This window comes from Macaca nemestrina, chromosome 13 (genome assembly GCF_043159975.1).
Source record: "Macaca nemestrina isolate mMacNem1 chromosome 13, mMacNem.hap1, whole genome shotgun sequence".
Lineage (NCBI taxonomy): Eukaryota > Metazoa > Chordata > Mammalia > Primates > Cercopithecidae > Macaca > Macaca nemestrina.
Genome location: NC_092137.1, coordinates 26,864,128 through 26,885,890, shown reverse-complemented (window position 1 = coordinate 26,885,890; position 21,763 = coordinate 26,864,128). Strand labels below are relative to the sequence as shown.

The 21,763-nt window shown below is 45.6% G+C and overlaps 1 protein-coding gene across 7 annotated transcripts in view; it reads right to left on the bottom strand.

The window, feature by feature from the left end:
- The window catches only part of LOC105479775 (dihydropyrimidinase like 5), a 102,758-nt gene that overhangs the window by 45,374 nt on the left and 35,621 nt on the right, over window positions 1-21,763 (bottom strand). For 5 of the 7 annotated variants that reach the window (XM_071076410.1, XM_011738028.3, XM_011738029.3 and 2 more), the window contains exon 2: window positions 6,429-6,693. In XM_071076410.1, the coding sequence (XP_070932511.1) occupies window positions 6,429-6,689 (261 nt within the window). In that variant the 5' untranslated portion in view covers window positions 6,690-6,693. The remainder of the gene's footprint in view (window positions 1-6,428; window positions 6,694-21,763) is intronic. The other 2 variants (XM_071076411.1, XM_011738030.3) reach the window with 1 other exon arrangement.

The window sequence follows — 21,763 nt, the reverse complement described above, 5'->3', positions numbered from 1 at the left end:
ATAGTAAAAACTATTCAGCTCTAAGGCACTGATGTCAGTTATTCCTGCAGGGAGGAACGGCATTTCATAAAGCTACTGTCTTGGGCAGGCAGAGAGCTCATTCACCTGCCTGTCTGATGAGTGTCCCTTCTCAGATACCCTCATCTGGTCCAGGGAAATTTGGGGCCACAGAGTAGCAAGAGACATTTTGCATGCAGCCACAGGCTGAAAGGGGTTCAGTCCTGAGGTCTCAGGAGACCCCAAATGGGGTGGTGAAAAGGCTAAGAAACCTGACTTCCGGTCCAACTGGCCCTGGGATGTGGGTTACTCATGCATCCTCAAACTTCTGTTTTTGTTTTTGTTTTGAGACAGGGTCTCACTCTGTCACCCAGGCTGGAGTGCAGTGGTACAATCACAGCTCACTGCAGCCTCAACTTTCCTGGGCTCAGGTGATCCTCACCACTCAGCCTACTGAGCAGCTGGGACTACAAGCGCACACCACCACGCCTGGCTGATTTTCTATTTTTTGTCGAGATGGTGTTTTGCCATGTTGCCCAGGCTGCTCTCAAACTCCTGGGCTCAAGCGATCTTCCCCACTTGGCCTCCCAAAGTGCTGGGATTACAGGCATGAGCCACAGCGCCTGGCAGGTTCATGCATCCTCTCTGGGTCTCCTATCAATGGGTGGGTGGGACTAGATGATTTCTAAGGTGCCATCCAACTTCTTGCAGGGATGGAGAGATAAGTGAACTTGAGAACATAAATTAATAAGCAAGACCATAGGAGTCTGGATCCCCATGAGCAGGAAGTATCATTGCAGAGCTTAAAGATGGGAAAGAAATTTTGGCCAGAATTTAACAGAAACAGAATACTGGAGTTGAAGAAAAAGAAGAAAGGAAGTGAGCCACATTTATAGGCTTCATTCCACGAGAGCACATTTTGAAGACAAAAGTAGCAAAAGCAACCTGCCAAGCAGACAAATGGGATCCTTGGTAAGGAAGCTGGCAGGGCTGGGCACCAAAGGGAATTCATTTATGTCCTAGCGGGGCATACCTCAGGGCCCTACCAGATGGGGTCCAGTCCTCTGCAGTGGGAGGGCAGGAAGGGGCAGGATCTTCCATGGGGGTGAGGGGTGGCAGGCCACCCTAGCCTGCGCTACCGGCTGTCCCCTAGGCCAATCCCATGCTGCACAAGCACTCTTGATTAGGATTTGGCTTCCCCCACAGGTTGACGGTAAGATTCCCCGATGCTAATTTTGTGTCGGTGGGAAGCTGTCTCTGGGACCAGAGAGCCTCTGGCATAGACAAGAGCAAGTCTCTGGACCCTCACGGAAGAGGGCCAGCCCCAAGTGGACTTCTGTTTGATGGCATCTCTGTCACTGCCAACTTCTCTCTCACTGATGATTGCCATAGGTACAGACAGGAGGGCAGGACACCGGGTTAGGGAACTTAACAAGCACAGAAGCTCTGGGCCCCGGGCTGGGGTTTGGGAGCCCAACTAGGAGGCATTGCAATGTGAATAGAAAGAGAGAAGCAAATAAGAAGGACCAGCAAGGTCAAAACAAGACAGGCCCAAGCTTCCCCAAGGCAGACCCAGGGGATTTGGATGTCAGCCCTGGCTCACAAGGTGAGGGTCGGAGGGGCAACAGGAGTACAGCCTGTGCCACTCAACCCCCTCACCAAAGTTCTTCAGAATTACCAGGGATGACAGGGAGAACGCAGAACTGGAGTTAATTGGGCTGGGCTGGGGACTGGACACTGGATCTTTCAAAAATTCCCCAAGTGGTTCTGTTCCAGGAAAGGGGTCCTTATTCAGACCCCAAGAGAGGGTTTTTGGATTTCGTGCAAGAAAGAATTCAGGGCCAGTTTACAGTACAAAGCAAAAGCAAGTTTATCAAGAAAGTAGAGGAATATTTGGGAGGCCAAAGCGGGTGGATCACAGGTCAGGAGTTTGAGACCAGTCTGGTCAACAGAATGAAACCCCTTCTCTACTAAAAATACAAAAAATTAGCCAGGTGTGATGGTGTGCACCTGTAATCTCAGCTACTCGGAAGGCTGAGGCATGAGAATCGTGTGAACCCAGGAGACGGAGGTTGCAGTGAGCCGAGATCTTGCCATTGCTCTCCAGCCTGGGTGACAATGTGAGACTGTCTCAAAAAAAAAAAAAAAAAAAAAAAAAAAGAAAGTAGAGGAATAAAAGAATGGCTACTCCATAGACAGAGAAGCTCCAGGGCTGCTGGTTGCCCATTTTTACGGTCATTTCTTGATGATATGCTAAACAAGGGGTGGATTATTCGTGCCTCCCTTTTTTAGACCATCTAGGGTAACCTCCTGATGTTGCCATGGCATTTGTTAACTGTCATGGCACTGGTGGAAGTGTAGCAGTGAGGACGACAAGAGGTCACTTCTTGTGGCCCTCTTGGTTTGGGTGGGACGTGGCGGCTTCCTTACTGCAAGCTATTTTATCAGCAAGGTCTTTATGACCTGTATCTTGTGACTTAGAATGCCTGAACCATCTGGGAATGCAGCCCAGTAGGTCTTAGCCTCATTTTACCCAGCCCCTGTTTAAGATGGAGCTGCTCTGACAGTTCTGATGTAATTTGCTTCAAAAGGGTGAAAATCACTGGCCTACACAGCAGTTCTTAAAATATTTTTGTGGGGAGAGGAAGGCAGAAAAGGTACATAGGAAGCTTGTTCAGTTGCACGTGTCTGTCCTCTCTATCAATATCTTAGTGAGGGGCTGGTACCTATATTTATTTTTATTTTGCCACATACCTGGTTTGCTTGTGAATGACTGTAGTTTTAAAAATCTGATTCTGATATTTTCACCTGATCCTGGAGAGCCATTGGTGGGTGGAGCTCAAGAGCCTGTAAGAACATTCTTTACTCTGTAATACTAGATACGTATGAAAGAGACTAAATGCAACATCTACTTAAGCAGAATAATAATACGAGAACCCGCAACCAGACTAAAATTCTGGCCCTTCTGAGTGCAGTTGGTGTCACTGGCTCTCCCTCTTCACTCCCTCTCCCCCTGCCACCTCACAGAGATAACCTCCTTTTTGGAATGAGGTCTGTATTGTTAGCCAGCAGGTGGTCCTGGCACCATCCGGAAACCCTAGTTCTGGGCCTGGGGAGGGCGGGGCCTGCAGGTGGTAGGGTGTTGGGGAGGTGCTGCCTGGGGCAGGGAGGAGGGTCAAGTGACCAGGCTGTGAGTAGGGGAGCCAGGCAGAGCCTGCCACAGCCTCTTTCAGAGGCTGGGGCCAGCGAGGCGTGGGCTAAAGAAGTACTGGAGAGAAATCCCTGGAGACCAAGTACAATGGAGGCCCAGATGTTCTCGGAAAGGCCAGGCTTTCAACTGTTTTGTTTTCCTAGTCCCGGCTGCTGCTGCTGCCAAATCAACAAGCAGATGCTAGCTGGGGTGGGGCGGGGCGGGGGTGGGGTGTTGTTTGCAGGGTTCAGGGCCCCACGATCTGTCTGACAAGAACAAAAAGATGCAACTTGATCTCTCCTTCTTTCTTGGCTAATCGTTCGGGTGAGATTTTCCTTGGGATTACTGTTCTATTATAAACCCAGATGCTTAAAGTGAATCAACCTTTCTTAGAGCATGCTAAGTAGGTCAGCGGCGGTCCATCAGGGTGCACAGCCTCTGCACGGGTGCCACAGGCGGTGTGAATAATTAAATCCACCCGTCCCCATCAGCGTTTCAGTAGGAGAGCATTTTCTCTCCCCGGGAGATTTTCAGGAACAGGAGAAACTGGGAAGCCACACCATTAGGCTGCAGGAGCCACAACGTAAAGGGGAAATCCTGGTGTGGAGTGGAGGGGTTGTGGCAGGAATTTCAGGACTCTGGGCAGGATCTACTAATGGAGTCCAGGCAGAACGAGGCCACCACACAGAGGCTTAATGTGAGGGCTGGGACACAAGGACAATTACGATCTTGCTTGGCGCACAGATATAACGAAGTGTCAGTTTAAGTGACACCAGCTGCCAGGGTGGCTTGGGGTCTGCGGTCTCTTAAATTCCCTACAACTAGGGCCTGACATGGACTGGGGCTCCTGAGGCAGCCTAAACCTGCAGAAATGGGAGATCTGGGGCCTTTCATCACCAGGGGCCTTTAGATGTTTTTTGGAGGCAGCTACTTGCGTGAATGAGAAGCAGAAAAGATCAAGAGTTACCCACCACCTTGCATAAAGACATGTGTGCAGAGCTCTTCATCAGCTGTAAAGAGCTGATGGCTCTCAGGGGAAAACCAGCCACTCCTGGCTAATGAGGCCCTAGCAGATGACAATGTGGAAAATGAGACAAAGGAGGCCAGTCTGCCCTCCGCGAGGCTGGTAGACAGCATAGTGACAGCGTGGCATCTGATGCTGGCCTAAAGGACTCCTCAAAACAGGGACAGTAACTAGGAAGGTGCAGTTTTAGTGCAAGGCCTGAGCATACTACAGAATGGGCCCCAGCATGGACTGGTGATGTCAATGTTAAATGCTTCTCTTACACTACTGCTGGGAGCATAAATTGTTACAACCAGTCTGGAAAACTATTTGGCATTACTTATTAAAGCTGAACGTAAGTGCATCCTATGGGCCCTGCAATTCCATTCCTAGGAGTATGTGCCCAACAAAATGTGTACAGACATGTTTGCTGAAGATATGTACAAGAACATGTTCATAGTGATAATGTTTAGCTTCAAACAAGCAATAACCTAAATGACCACTGACAGAGAGATAATTGCTATGTGCTGTATTACACAGTGGAATAGTATTAAGCAATGAAAGTGAATGAATTTATTAATTTTTGAGCAAAAGAAGCCAATATGAAGGTACATACTGCTTCATTTCATCTACATAGACAAAACCAAGCTGTGATAAATATACCAAAACCACTGACTCACACACTTTAAATACATGAATTGTATGATATGTGAATTACATCTCGATTAAGCTGTTATTTTAAAAAGTCTATTAGAAGTCAGGATAGTGGTTATCCCTAGTGGGGACCTGTGACTGGAGGAGCTTCTGGGTGCTGGTAAAGTTTGGTGTCTTGACTTGGGAGCTCGTTACGAGTGCATTCAACGGTGGCAATTCTGTGTACTTACAATTTCTGCACTTCTCTGTATATATGCTATACTTCAGTGAAAATGACAACAATAACCGCAGGCCTGGCCTGGCTTGGTGCATGAGGGTGGTGAGCTGGATATGCTCCGTCACTTCAGAAAGGTCCCGACTGTCACCAGGCACCCTGCAAGAGGATCCTGAGTTTATGAGGATGGGGCTCCCCATTTCATAATCGAAATACCACTTTCAGGGCCTGGGGGAATTCTCAGAGGAGAAAGCAAGGAGGGTCGGCCTACTACCTCTCTTCCCTGGACTGGGCTAGAGCGAGCAGGTGTAACCCTGATGCCAGAGGGTTAGGCCAGGGAGCATCCTTGTGTGGGCACAGTTGGGCAATGACTACTGTGACTCCTCATAGCTCAGCCTTCCCAGGGTCTGGTCTGCAGCCCCTGGATTGGGAAGGGGGCCTGTCCTCAAGGAGACCTTAAAGGCCATCTACTTGAGGTGGGGCTGGTCCATCAAGCTGTGTCCCCAGGCCTGGCCTCTGCCTGCACACTTACAGGACAGCTACTTTAGCTCCAGGTCAGTCCAGCTTCTGGGAAAGCAGAGGAAAATGGCCAGGCCTTGCCCTCAAGGAGCCCATAGTCTGATATCCGGGGAGAGGTCAGCATGAGATAGAAAATCACAAGGAAGAGGGATGACAGCAGTGACAGAGGTGTCTGGAACATACGGGAAGGGTAAAAAAAAAAAAGCCCATTCATGACTCTTTTTGCAGAATGTAGTTTCCTCCTAATTTTTCTTCTGAATTTTTGTTTTTGGCATCCAGGAACTTACAGTAGCTCAGGTCCAGCTCAGTAACGGTTAAATATTGTCCATGGTAACTCACTCTGAAAAGAGAACCCACCACCAGCAATTTTCCAGTTATTTTAAAAAATAACAAGCAAGCCAGGAGAGGTAATAGAAGCTGTATCATCATCTAGAAGAAGCAAATTTGTCTTTCAGTCTTTGGGAATTTAATTCAGTTTATAAACATAAAGAAGTCCATCAGACCAACCCACTCCCCTACACAATAACAAACACCAGCTTATTCTCTTCTTCCTCTAGGCTTGTATTACATGACATAAAAACATAAAAATAAAATTGGTTCTCAGCCTGGGTACTTGGGTAAATGATATGATTAGCAAAACAGGCCTAAATGCCTCCTTTTCTGTAATCATGGAAACCTGTGACATTAAGCTGGAAATCCCTGTTGTAGTTGCCATAGTGGCCCTGACACACCCTTCTCCTGCCAGCAATACACTGGGAGCACCTGGCTCACCTGGGTCTAGTCTGGAGCAGCCCCAGAAGCAGAATAAAAAAGCCAAAGAGGAAGCCACCTTTGACAAACAGGAGCATTACCTTGGTCCCATGGTAGAAGTCGTCCACACACGTGGCATTCATGAAGGTCTGGTGGAAGTGGGTGCTGGTGTCGATGCCACCAGGGATCACCAGTTTCCCTGTGGCATCAATCACCTTGGCCCCGCCAGGGATCATGAGCTCACGGCCCACCTGCTGGATGATGCCATTCTCGATGTAGACGTCAGCCTCGTGGGTGCAGTCATCGTTCACCACCTTGCCTCCCTTGATGAGGATCCTCACGCTGGCTGAGTTGGCAAGCATGTTCCTACAAGAAGGTGAGCATGGTCAAGGTCAAAGTCCCTTCTCACTGTTTCCAGGGTCCCATCCCTCCTATCAAAGCCCAAACTCCATGGTCAGGGTAAGTGAACAAAGAAGAGGAGGAAGTTTCCCCTACAGCCAGTGGGAGTCACAAACCTCCCACTGGCTTCCCTGAGGGACTTATTAGGAATCCGGACATGGTGGCAGTAAGGGAGAAGCTGAGGCCTACAGAAACTTCATGTTTTACTTTCTCAAAATGCTATGTGAGTTCCAAAGCATTTTCACATCTATTATCTCATTTTCTATGTCTCATATCTCATTTCTCATATCTCTACTATCCCCAAAACAACCCAAGGCATTTTACAGATGAGAAAGCTGAAATTGCTAAGGAATTTATGGTTATCAAGTAGCCAAGTCGAACCCACATGTCCTTTTTTTTTTTTTTTTTTTTTTTTGAGATGGAGTCTCGCTCTGTCGCCCAGGCTGGAGTGCCGTGGCGCGATCTCAGCTCACTGCAAGCTCCACCTCCCAGGTTCACGCCATTCTCCTGCCTCAGCCTCCCAAGTAGCTGGGACTACAGGTGCTCACCAGCACGCCCGGCTAATTTTGTTTTGTATTTTTAGTAGATATGGGGTTTCACTGTGTTAGCCAGGATGGTCTCGATCTCCTGCCCTTGCGATCTGCCTGCCTTGGCCTCCCAAAGTGCTGGGATTACAGGCGTGAGCCACCGCGCCCGGCCGCACGTATCTTATACAACTAATGTCTCCCTTACACTGCACCGTATCCTGAAAACACCAGAGCCTCCAGGGTCGTGTCTCAGAGCTGAACTCTCCAAATTTCACATCCATTTAATTCATGACATTCCTCAGATGGATTCTGCTTCCTTCATGCTCCTATTTTGGCTTCAATAAGTCCACAACCAACACTGAGCTCCACAGCTAGTTGCACATTAAGCTCACCTGAGTAGCTTTGGACAACTACGTATGTCCAAGCCCCACCCCCAGAGATTCAGATTTATTTGGGCCAGATTGGGTCTCCAGCATCAACAGTTTTCAAAAGCTGGAGAACTTTTTCAAACATTTAAAGAAGAATTAATACCGATCTCATCCAGAAAACAGAAGAGAAGGAAACCCTTCCCAATTCATTTTATGAAGCCAGTATTAGCCTTATACCGAAAACCAGACAAAGACACTACAAAAAGAAAACTACAGAGCAATATGTCTCGTGAATATAGATATAAAAAATTCTTGACAAAATATTTGCAAACAGAATTCAGCAACACATAAAAAGAACTAGACACCACACAAATGGGGTTTATTCAAAAAATGCAAGGTTGGTTCAATATTTGAAAAACAATCAATGTAATCCACCATCTTAATAAGCTAAGGAAGAAAAATCACAAAATTGTATCAACCGATGCAGAAAAAGCATTTGACAAAATTCAATGCCCATTCATGATAAAAACTCTCAGAAAAGTAGGGAGAGAGGGTAGCTTCCTCAACTTGATAAAGAACGCCTACAAAAAAACCCTACAGCTAGCATCAGACTTAATGGTGAAAGGCTACAATTCAGAGGCAAAGATGTCTACTTTTGCCATTGCTAGGCAACACAGGTTATTCTGGCCAGCACTATAAGGAAAGAAAAATGAAATGAATGGCATATAGATTGAAAAGGAAAAAACAAAACTGTCCCCAGTTGCAGATGATATGATGATCCACATAAAGAATTTCAAGGAATCTACCAAAAAAAATCTCCTAGAACAAATAAGCAAGGCCACAAGTTAAAAAATCAATATACAAAAGGCTACTTTTTTCTGTACGCTAGCAATGAACACATGAATACTCAGAAAAAGTGAAATAGGCATAAATCCAAGAAAACATGTATAGGCATAGACGACAAAAGCAAAGATAAACAAGTGGTATTGCATCGAACTAAAAAGTTTCTACACAGGAAAGGAAACAACAGAGTGAAGAGAAAACCTACAGAATGGGAGAAAATATTTGCAAACTATACATCTGACAAGAGGTTAATATCCAAAATAAATAAGGAATTGAAAGAACCCAACAGCAAGAAAACGACTCAATTTAAAAATGGGCAAAGAACCTGAATAGACATTTCTCAGAAGACATACAAATGGCCAACAGATTTATCAAAAAGTGCTCAACATCACTAGTCATCAGAAAAGTACAAGTTAAAACCACAACGAGATTATCACTACACACCTGTTAGAATGACTATTATCAAAAAGATGAAAGATAACAAGTGTTGGCAAGGATGTGGAGAAAAGGGAACTCTTGTACACTGTTGGTGGGAATGTAAATTAGAACAGTCATTATGGAAAACAGTATGGAGATTCCTTAAAAACTTAAAAATAGAACTACCATATGATCCAGCAATCCCACTACTGGGTATATATCCAAGGGAAATGAAATCAGTATGTTGAAGGGATATCTGCATTTTCTTGTTTGCTGAAGCATTATTCACAATAGCCAATATATGGAATCAACTCTAGTGTCCATCAATGGATGAATGGATGAAAAAGATGTATATATACACAATAGAATACTGCTCAGCCATAAAAAAGGGGGAAGTCCTGTCATGTGTAACAACTTGGATAAATCTGGAGAATATGAGGTTAAGTAAGCCAAGCACAGAAAGACAAATACCACATGCTCTCACTCCTATGTGGAACCTAAAAAAGTTGATCCATAGAAATAGATAACAGAGGCTGGGCGTGGTGGCTCACACCTGTAATCCCAGCACTTTGGAAGGCCAAGGCGGGTGGATCACGAGGTCAGGAGTTCAAGACCAGCCTGGCCAACATAGTGAAACCCTGTCTCTATTAAAAATACAAAACCCAGCCGGGCATGGTGGTGGGTGCCTGTAATCCCAGCTACTTGGGAAGCTGAGGCAGAGAATTGCTTGAACCCAGGAGGTGGAGGTTGCAGTGAGCTGAGATCACGTCACTGCCATTCAGCCTGAGCGACAGAGCGAGACTCCATCTCAAAAAAAAAAAAAAAAAAAAAAAAAAAAAAAAAAAAAGAAATAGAGAACAGAATGGTGGTTACCAATGGCTGGAGTGGTTGTTGTGAAGGAAGTTGGGGAAATGTTGGTCAAATGTTGGGGAAATGTTGGTCAAAGGATACAACATTTCAGTTAAATAAGTTCAAAATTTCAGTTAAATAAATTGTACAACATGCTGACTATAGTTAATAATAGCATTGTATTCTTGAAAAATACTTTGAGTGTGGCTATTGTGTTCTAACCTCTCATATGAGGTAATTCATCTGTTAATTAACTAGATTTAGTCATTCCACAATGCGTATGTGCTTCAAAACATCATGTTGCATACAACAAATACCTACAATTTATCTGTCAATATAAAAACAGAAAAAACACACATAGGACTTGTATGCTGAAAACTACAAAATGCCAATGAAAGAAATCAAAGACAATCGAAGTAAGTGGAGAGACATACCATGTTCATGGATTGGAAGACTCAACATAGTGTCAATTCTCCCCAAATTGACATACATGTTTAACGCAATTCCTGTTAAAATCTCAGCACAAGTCTTTTGTATATTATTGTCAAAATGTATGTGGATTGGCAAAGGAACTGGGACAGCGAAAGCAACTTCTACAAAGAAGAATAAAGTCAGAGGAATCAGTCTACTTGATTCCAAGACATATTACATAGCTCTAGTAATCAAGACTGCGTGATCTTGACAACTGTGGTCAACTGATTTTTGACAAAGGTGCAAAAGCAATTCAGTGAAGGGAGGACAGTCTTTTCAACAAATGATGTTGGATATCCACAGGCCAAAAACCCAGCCTCAATTTAAACCTAAAATCTTATATAAAAATTAACTCAAAATGGATCATGCATCAAGTAGCCACATTTGACATCACTGACTACTCCCTCCTCTGTAGAGCTCCCTTCCCTTAGCATTAAATGTAGCCATGCAGTGAAGTGGGGGCAAGGACCACAGAAGATCTTGACCTCTGCTTTGGAAATCAGTGAGTCTTTGACGAACACTGATTGAAGGCAAGTTTGTGGAGACTGCATATACAGCCGTCAAGATCTCTGTGAGTAAAGCAAGCCTAGAAACGGCTCAAGGAGCATGGCTGAGAGAAAGTATCAATTTTAGGACCAATATTTTTCAGGGAGTGAAGAAGGAGCCAAGGGAGAGATTAAAGATCTAAGAGATCAAGGAACTATTTATGATGTGAGCTCCCGAAGGAGGTAGCATAAAATAATGGTGACCATCATTAACAGAAGGCCTCAACAAAAGAGGCCCTCATTTGTCAATTTACATGGCTTGCTTGATTAGATCCCTCCAACAATCCTGCAGGGAAGGCATTATTATGCCCACCTCACCAAAGAGGAAAGAGATACAGAGAGGTTAAAGTCAAAGGCCTGTAGGAGGAGGTGATGTGCAGATACAGAAAAGACAGGCATATAAGTGAGTTTGCATTCTCTCTGCTCTGCAAAGCTGGGGGCTGATAGCTCGTGGGAGTGGTACAGAGTGAGTGGATTTGAGGAGAGTGTGGAGATGTGGGGGAGCCACTGCAGGGACCTGAGAAGTGAAATGGGGTGCACACAGGAAATGCGGCCAGTGCTGAGGGCAGCTCAGATAGCTGTGGTCATAGTGAGTTGCTTAAAATTCCATCCAGGGGGCACACTTTGGTTAATATCCAAAATAAATAAGGAATTATCTACAATAATAAGGATTTATATTTATAATATAAATTATAATTATATAAGTATATAAAATTGTTATATTTATATTTATAATATAAATTCTAATAAGGATTTATAATAATAAGGATATGCAACTTTCTTGACCCTTAGGTATCTGAACAGAAAATATTTACATTTAGGTTTAGAAAATATAGGACAAACTCTGACCAGCAGGAAGGAGATTACGCCATTGCAGTGTGTCCTTGAGGTAAAATAAAGCCCACTTTTATATGCAGTAAATTTCTCATTCTTCAGGGCCCAATTGTCCCCTCTTCTGAAAAAGTTTTCTCTGACTCTCTTTGTGCCTTCACTAGATCCATTGCCTTCATGGCACTAGATTCTGTCTCCACCTATGGAGTAGGGTCCTCAAAGGCAGTCCTATCAGTCATCTTTGTCTCTGCCTGCTCCTCATCCTCAGCATCCAGTACAGAATACTCAAAACTGGTGAATAAATGAATAAATAGCCCCATCTACTTGTTGCACTCTAACACAATCAAAATGGTTTAAGGCAATGAGTAGTAGACCAATTCCATGTTTGTTTTCAGGGATATTTGGCAACTCTATGCCAGGATAAGGCTCAATTTTCCTAACACAGCTAACTATGGTGAATAGAACAAAGGAATCAACATATTTTCTCTCATCCTCATCATTTAACTTTGTCTGCCACCAGGGAAGTTCTGGGAAGGCTGTGTCCCAGGATGAAAAGGCCTTGGGGGATCTATTAAAGGAGTACATCTTGTAAGGGGACATGTCAGATAGTTGGAGATCATAGCCTGTTCTTCTGGACAGAGTTGGTTTATTTTTTGCCAAGTTGGCCAGGCTCGAGTGCATGGAATCTCAACAACGAACAAGAAAGCTCATATGGAGCCTTAACCACCAGGTTCTCCTGCTGTAAGGAAAGCATGGCCCTTGGGGGCTGCTGCCTGAGGGAGTGCTGGGAAACAAGGCAGGTGGCTGGGAGTGATAAGTGTACTCCAGGAACATCTGCTCCCTGCAGGGTATCATTCTGACCTCTGGGGAGAAGAGGTCCTGCTCTCCTAGAGTGGAAGGCGCCAGGGCAGAGAGAGTGGGGAGCCAACTGAGGAGACTAGGGAAGAGGGGACAGCCACAGCCACAGGCCTATTGTCTGGAGCTGGGGTGAAGCTAAACACATTTCAAGGGATCTTTTGTCCTAAAATCTAAAATCTGGAGTTTTAATTTCATATGCAATAATAAGAAAATGGGTTTGGTTCTTGGGTGGTGGATAGAGCCCCTCTGGCCAAAGGAAGCCCAGAAGTCTGAGATGCAGTCTCTCCCTCTCTCACTTATTACAAAGCCAAGTCCAAGTGTGACTAGGAAAGGAGAGATCCAGGTTCTCAGTTTGCTTTAAAAGAGGGAAATGGGCCAGGTGTGGTGGTTCACGCCTGTAATCCCAGCACTTTGGGAGGTCAAGATAGGAGGATCGCTTGAGTCCAGGAGTTCGAGACAAGCCTGGGCAACAAGGTGAAATCCCGTTTCTACAAAAAAATACAAAAAGTAGCCAGGCGTGGTGGCACGTGCCTGTAGTCCCAGCTACTGGGGGGGTGGGTGGGAGGACGGCTTGAGCCCAGGAGGTTCAGGCTGCAGTGAGCTGAGATCACATCACTGCATTCCAGCCTGGGTGACACAGCAAGACCGTCTCCAAAAAAAAAAAAAAAGAAAAAGAAAAAAGAAAAGAAGAGAGAAGTGATGGTGACACTAGAGTTTGCTGGAGGAAGAAACAAATCCAATCCTCCATGCTACACCTGTAGTCCCAGCTACTCAGGAGGCTGAGGCAGAATGGTGTGAACCCGGAAGGCGGAGCTTGCAGTGAGCCGAGATTGCACCACTGCACTCCAGCCTGGGTGACAGAGCGAGACTCCGTCTCAAAAAAAAAAAAAAAAAAAAAAAAAGAAGATATAATCCTCACCTTAAATTGTTTGTTTGCTCGTTTGTTTGTTTTTTAGTTTTCTACTTCATTGCCCAGGCTGAACTTGAACTCTTGGGCTCAAGCAATCCTCCAGCTTCAGCCTCTTGAGTAGCTGAGACTACAGATGCATGCCAGCATGTCTGGCTTAATCCTCGCCTTTTAAAGCAGCTTTAAGGTAAGAGGAAAACTAGGAATACTTATGCTGGAAAAATTGCTGCATAATCATTATGTCAATGTTGTAAATGACAAGATGGGTTTGCTTACATGTTCATAGCACATGCCTGGAGGTTGGAGAATCTGAAAGAGCAGGTGATAATAGCTTACTGAGAATTCTTGTCTGAGCTTTGATGCTAGAATCAAAAGCTAAGGACATTGCCTTCAATGGAAATAAGAGCTCTCAGTAAATAAACACCCTGTGCCTGGCACTTTACCTGCATACACACAGCAACCCCCACAAAGTGGGAACAAGGCAGGAAGTATTAGCCTCACTTTAAGAGGAATAAACAGAGGTTTTGAAAATAACAAGTAGCTCATTAAAGGTCACACAACTCCAGGGGGAGGGATGGGCTTCAGATTTAGGTCTATCTGACTTAAGGGAATTAACTCTGGGTAGAAGGTTTCCAGGTGAGTTTTATGTCCTTCATAGGTTTCTGTATTTTTCAAATTTTATATAATAAATTGGAGGAGGAACATATAATCTGAAAATATATGTTCAAAAGGCTTTTTTTTTAGGCCAGGCTTGGTGGCTCATGCCTGTAATCCCAGCACTTTGGGAGGCTGAGGCTGGCGGATCACTTGAGGTCGGGAGTTCGAGACCAGCTTGGCCAACATGATAAAACTCCGTCTCTACTAAAATTATAAAAATTAGCTGGTCGTGGTGGTGCATGCCTGAGGTTCCAGCTACTCAGGAAACTGAGGCAGGAGAATCACTTGAACCCAGGAGGCAAAGGTTGCAGTGAGCCAAGTTCATGCCACTGCACTCCAGCCTGGGCAACAGAGCGAGACTCTGTCTCAAAAAAAAAAAAAGTTATTTATTTATTAACTAAAAAGAAGCCAGAAGGAATCCACTGTGACCCTTCAGGCAGACTCAGCTGGCTCAGTTCCTCCCTCTGCCATCGTTTTTGAAAGGAGATGGGTGAGGGAGGAGTAGATGGGGCTGACTACTCCCCTTCTCTAGAACCCTTGGGCTGCCACCACCTCTCGGCCTATTTTTTTCCACTTCCCATTTGGAAGTCTGTGGAGGCTAACGAGGCTCTGATGAGGTTTGGCTCCCTTGCAGAATACTGGGGAGCCCTGGAACCTCTCTGGCCCAGGAATCTCACTCATGCAGGCCTGGGCTGGTCCTGGAAATCCAGGATAGACTGCACTCCTAGGACTACCGTCTAGGAAACTCATTCTCAGAACTTAGAGGACCCTATTAATAATGCTAACTAATAATTACTAGATACCTACTATATACTGGGCCCTTCGCTAGGCCCATTGTGTACATCATCTGATTTGATCCTTACAATGCCCAGAGATAGGTACCATCATTGCCCCCATTTTTACCAAGAAGAACCTGAGGCTTAGAAAAGTTAAAGGAAAGTCCCCAAGGTCCCACAACTAGTTTGTAACAGAGGAGAGATTGAAAGCCAGACAGTTTGTCTCTAGAGTTATTATGGACTAGATGTATGTGTCCCCTCTAATTCATATGCTGAAGTCTTAACCCCAGTGTGGCTGTATTTGTATATGGGGCCTCTTAGAAAGTTTTAAGGGTTAAATGAGGTCATAGGGCAGGGCCCTGATCTGCTAGGATTAGTGTCCTCGTTAGGAGACGCCAGAAAGTTTGCTTTCTCTCTTCAGGCACAGGAACAGAAGAAAGGCCGTGTGAGGACACAGTGAGAAGGCAGCTATTGACCAGCTATTGACCAGGGAGGAGAGATCTCACCACAACCCGACCCGGCTGCACCCTGATCTTGGACTTCCAGCCTCCAGAACTGTGAGAAAATAAATTTCTGTAGTTTAAGCCACCCAGTCTGTGGTATTTTGTTATGACAGCCTGAGCAGACTAATACAAGCATCTAGCCTTGAGCCATACAGAAGCAGGGGTGAGCTGGACCCCAGATCAGAAGCAGCTCAGTGGAGACACCACAGTGTGAGTGATGGCCCAGCCTCCAGGTCCAATTGTGCCAAATTCCAGCTTTCCACATGGGTTGCTGTCAGAGCGGCTTCAGCCTCGGGGTTCCCAAGGTCTTGGGACCTTTAGGCCCACACTGGCTTGTTTGGATAATATCGTAGCACAGTTGCCTAACACGTTCCCTACCCAGGGTGCTTTTGGAGAATATCTTTTTAAATTTTTAAAATCTTAAAAGTTCAGAACATTTATATGCACTAAAGTGTTCTGTAACTTCACTCCTTTCAACTGGAGACAACTCTGAAAAAAACCACAGGCCCTGCTCTTAAAAAACTCAGTCTACGGAGCAAAAGAGATGCAAATAATTGCTTTAATAAGTGACTGAAGTGTAAAGGGGGCACTTCTTGCCTAAAGACCTAAAAGTGAACTTGACAGATACTGGTGTAAACTGGGTATCTTTCCCCATGTTACAGAGACCAGAGCTGGAACGGGTAAGACAAGCCGCATGGTGATGGTAGGAAGCCTATTGCATCAGTATCCTCCCCACACATTCCTACCTTTCCAAGTAGCCTAAGTCCCCAAGATGCTAACCCCTTCCAATCCTGCCTCACTGTGGACTGTGGGCATTCATCATGCTGCTCACCTTCCCCAGTAACCTCATTAGCACCTATTCTTACAGCTTTCCCTGCTAGTCTTTGCTGAACTCAACAAAGGGAGGACGTTGCTGGTCTGTCTCTGCAGCACAGGCTGTCTGTGTGTGCCCATGTGTATGAACATAGTGATGGAGTCAGTCAGAGGGTGGGTGAGTGGGGTGGATACTCTGGACCTCTCAGGAAAGTCCCCCCAGAAGGGAAGAGATTTGAGGGCAATTGTTGTGATGTAGGTTTTTTTTTTTTTCCTCCTCTACACTATGCAGGCTCTTAAGCACCATAAAGGGACTCTCTTCCCTCTGCTCCAATTGAGGCAGCAAATCCAGGCAATATTCTTGTCAGAGGCTGTGGTCAGAAAGAAGTATAAGCTCTCCAGAAGGTCAGTATTAGTTTTACCAATTGATGATGCTTCAAGTCACCCAGTTTATTCCAAAACACAATAATTGTGTAGACAGAGTCAATATCTGGCCCTCTGGTTCACTACATAACAATGAATAGAATGTTTGTGTCCCATTCATATGTTGAAGCCTAATCCCTGGTGTGATAGTATTTGGAGGTGGGGCATTTGGGAGGCCTTTGTGAGTCCTCATGAATGGGATTAGTGTCCTTAGAAGAAGAGACAGCAGAGACATAACTCTCTCTGACATGCGAGAGCATAGCAAGAAGGCATCCGTCTGTAAGCCAGGAAGAGAGCCCTCAACAGGAACCCTCAGATTCAACTTGATCTTGGACTTCTCAGCCTTCAGAACTGTGAGGAATAAATTTCTGTTGTTTAAACTACCCAGTCAATGGTAGTTTTGTTAAAGCAGCCCAAACTCAGACATCACACTAGACAGAAATGAGCAACATAAGTAACAACTGGGCCTTAAAATAAATGTCACCTCCTTTAAAGACTTTTGGCTGTGTCCCATATGCCCATATGTTTCGCCAAAAACTTTGATCATCCAGTTATTTTATCTATGCAAACAACAGAATTCAAAAACACATGTCTGTCATCCCAGGCAGAATGGGAAAAATTCCAGACAGTTAAATGCCATTAGAAAGAATAAATCATGGCTGAGCATGGTGGCTCACACCTGTAATCCCAGCACTTTGGGAGGTCGAGGTGGGTGGATCACCTGAGGTCAGAAGTTCGAGACTAGCCTGGACAACATAGCGAAACCCCTGTCTCTACTAAAAATATAAAAATTAGCCGGGCATGGTGCTGCACACCTGTAGTCCCAGCTACTCGGGAGGCTGAGGTAGGAGAATCACTTGAACCTGGGAGGCAGAGATTGCAGTGGGCCCAGATTGCACCACTGCACTACAGCCTGAATGACAGAGCGAGATTCCATTTCAATAAAAGAAAAACGAATAAATCATAAGTATGGAATTCTAGAGATGCATAGACTATTAAGTTTACCTCCAATTTTCACTCCAGTCCCTGGACTTTGTCAACAGTGACCTTGAACTGAAGGGAACCAGCCCAAGGCTAACGGGAAGGTGTCACACTGCAAGCATAGGGATCTTATGATTTTTACAGTTTATTCAGGGAAGTAATGATGCCTTCCACAGCAAAATGGTGGCTATCTTTGGATATCCAGAATCCTAGATTTATCCAGTTATACACAGCTTGTCTCCTCCAGTTTTCTGATTCTGTGGCATTATGTTTCTGAACCGTTTATGGGTTTGCATTAAGGTAATGTGCAAGCTGGGAATAGGGAACTTGGGGTGGAAGTGGGGTGATGGGGAGGGGACAATACCGTAACTAGGGAGTGCAGTATTTCATGAGAAAGCCTCTTCATGTTTAAAATAGTAACAATTATTGCTATCCAAGCACTGTCTTGTGGGAAAACAGAAAATCCTTTCTTCCATGCCCCCCATTTTTACTTCTGTGGAGTAGTTCCAATGCAGAACTGCACAGGAAGCATCTTGCTGAGTGGACAAAGTTAGGGCAGCTGCTGCTTCTTGATCGTGAAATGCACACACCCTACACTCCTAGAAGGTACACAGTTTTAGTCCTGCCAAAGAAATGCCAAGCCCAACACTGTGTTTTGGAATTGCCTGCTTCTGTCATCGCCTTCCCCAGCTCCCCTGGGCCTGCAGGGAGGTGTGAGACAAGGAGAGCCTGCACAGTCTGGCCCACATGGCTGCCCCTGCCAACAACTCAGCTGGAGGACGCTGGGGGCCTCTGGCACAGGCACTTGGGGCCAGGATGGTGCAAGGGGGACCCTTCCTGCATAAAGACCTTAAAGGGAACTTGGAAGGTGTTTAAGACATGCATTTCCTCTTTTTAGAAAGCATTGGTTTAAGACTCACATTTCCTCTTTTGATAGAATCCACAGAAAAACGTATGATTTTACAGATTAACTGGTCACTGTGATATCAAAAATGCACAAGACTGTTATATCAAAAACACTGTCATGTGACATGAAGGATCTGTGGCATCTATACCAAGCCTAATGGCAACCTGGGTAGCACCTCAAAGGGCAGGTGAGGTCAGCTCAGGTCACAGAGGACACAGGCGGGCTGACATGGTTTTCCCTTGCTCTAAGCAGGTAACATTTGCTAAAGGATCAAAAGGCAACACAGGACAGTTGTATGGAAAGGAAAATGGAAACCTACAGCTATTTTTCTTCTGATCAGCACAAAGGAGAGAGAAACAGTAGGCTGGCATTTTGCAGCCTTCTCAATGGGAGAGCCATTCTTAAAATGGGGTTGTGGGGGACGCTGGCACATAAGGCACCCTGGGGTCACTCAGGGAAGGGATTCTCTTTGAGTTGAAACATGACAAATCAAAGGTTCAGCAGAACACAAAAGTCAAAGGGGAGTTTGAGATGAGTGGGAAATGCTGAGGGTTTAAGTTAATAAATTTAACTTTAAAAAAGTAAATGGCTTTCTAAGTAGTAAACAGTAAAAACTTAACTAATATTAAAGCACAGTATAATTTTATGATTAATTCATAATTGATTTATCAACTATTGAGTAGATTTAAAATAATATTTATTAGTTGGCAAAATTGTATAATTAGTAGTTATTTCAGAGGTGATATTTTGTTCCTTTTCAGGTAAGTAGCTGCAGCTTAATAGCATTAAGTGCATTTTTTATAATTTATTTAGATAGAAATAAAATATTTATGACCTACATGTAAGGTAGGTCATAATGACACAGAGACCTGTGAACTCAGCATGTCATTACTGTTTAAGTCTCCATACCTTATTCATGTCCTACTTCTCGAAGGTATCCACTTTTCTAGCCCATTTATATGAACTAATGACTAATAGCAATTAGGTGACAAGCAAAAAAGAAAAGGTCACAGCTGTTTCCACTCCATGACTGCCTCTCCTGACATCCAATCAAACTTCACCTACTCAGTGACTGAGCTCTTCACAACCCCCAGTTTTCTGAAGCAAGCAGGAACTTGAAAGCCTAGCTAATGAGGGAGTGGGAGCATTTTAATACCATCCAAATGCCCACTGGACCATTCTACTGGGTTCCACAGGCAGCACACACTCAACCTGTCCAAAACCAACTCCCCTGTCCCCAGTCACCCCCTCCAGAAATCTTCCCGATTCCTATCCAGCCCAGGCCAGGGTCGACATCCAGGAAGACTGCTCTGAGAGGTGGTCCAGATTTGGGTCACCTGGGAGTTTTGTGCAAAATGTTTTTTTTTTTTTTTTTTGAGACGGAGTCTGGCTCTGTCCATCAGGCTGGAGTGCAGTGGCGCAATCTCGGCTCACTGCAAGCTCTGCCTCCCAGGTTCACGCCATTCTCCTGCCTTAGCCTCCCGAGTAGCTGGGACTACAGGCGCCTGCCACCACGCCCAGCTAATTTTTTTTTGTATTTTTAGTAGAGACGAGGTTTCACCGTGTTAGCCAGGATGGTCTCGATCTCCTGACCTCGTGCTCCCCCGGCCTTGGCCTCCCAAAGTGCTGGGATTACAGGCGTGAGCCACCGCGCCCGGCACAAAATGTTTTGAGGAATTCTGAAAGTAGAACCCAACCCTGGGGCAAGGAACTGAGGAGAGCAAAAGGGTAGGTCCCCTTCTTCCATCTGGGCCTCAGGCATCTCCAAAGACTAGTGGAGAACCTGGATGCCTGGGACTGGCACAGGAAAGGAGGACTGGTCAGGCAGCACAGTCAGAGGCTAGAGAGAGAGAGTCTCTGTCTAATGTTACATCCACCATGAGACACCCTGGGTCCTTGTCCACAGCCACAAACATATTTCCATACCAAACTGGCTAGTCAGGAGGTCTCTGAATGTCCCACCAGGCCCTGTTTCCATTACCCAGGGGCGAGACAGGATCAAGCCTATGGATGGAGGTGCCATTTTGGGGGAGGGCTGGACTGGGGCATTTGTACCTGGGGACCATCTGCACCAGATCATGAAGCATCCACATCTGGAAAACTTCTACCAACTTTGTCACTGCACTGGAGAGAAGGTAGAAGGTAGAATCGGAACAAGTAGGTCAGGGGTAGGCAAGACTATAGGTAAGAGCCCAGCACCAGAACAGCCTCTTCAGAGTGCAGAAGTGGGTAAGGGACGGGAACTACCATCCCCACTGGCCAGTGTCATGGGTGTGAATACGGTGAACAAGGGCTTGCTCCTGAGACAGGTTTTTTTTTGTCTGTTTGTTTGTTTTTTTTTTTGAGACTGAGTCTTGCTCTGTCACCCATGGAATGCAATGGCACGATCTCGGCTCACTGCAACCTCCACCTCCCAGGTTCCAGTGATTCCCTTGCCTCAGCCTCCCGAGTAGCTGGGATTACAGGTGCCCGCCACCACGCCCAGCTAATTTTGTATTTTTAGTAGAGACGGGGTTTCACCATGTGAGTCAGGCTGGTCTCTAACTCCTGACTTCAGGTGATCTGCCTCCCTCGGCCTCCCAAAGTGCTGGGATTACAGGTATGAGCCACCACACCTGGACTCCTGAGATAGTTTTAAAAGGAACTGCCACAAGTACAGATCAAGAGCCACCTATCTCTTGGGCCCCAAGCAAGGAGGAGTTGAATGAAACAGATTCTGGGAAGGTGTATATAAATCCACAAGGATGATTCCTTAACAGGCTGAGATCAAGTAAGAGGTTTTAATCTCATGGGTTCATCTGAGTTGGCCCGGCCCCACGTGGCTGGACTTAATGAACAAGGACCATCAGTGTGCAGAGGGCAAAAGCCACATTGCAAAGGATTAGCTGTGAGAGGGTGGTAAGAAATGGGAGCTGCTGACCACTTGTTCAGTGAGATTAGTTCAAAGGCACAGAAGAGGAATGGGGCAGTTGTCAGAAGCCAGAGCTGGGTGTGTGTGTGTGTGTGTGTGTATGTGTATGTTTGGGATAGGACAAGCTTAGCTGTGTGTTGATGTGTGTTCACGTGCACCTCCCAGCCCAAGTGTGCACAGCACCAGTCTTGGGTGTTCGGGCTGAAGCCTGGCTCCTTGTAAGTGTTGGCTGACTCCCTGAGGCCAGGAGTCTTCGTCATTTGAGGCCTGGACAGGCTGAGGACCCTTAAAAGTAAGTGTGAGTAAATCCCACTTCCAAAAGCCCAGCTCCCGCAGGTCCTGGAAGAAGGGCAGACAGGTGTACACATGGGAGACAAGGACTCCTGACTCCCGATTGGGGCTTTAGCTGGGGAAGGCCAAGTGTCTGTGATCAGAGAAGGCACCACCACC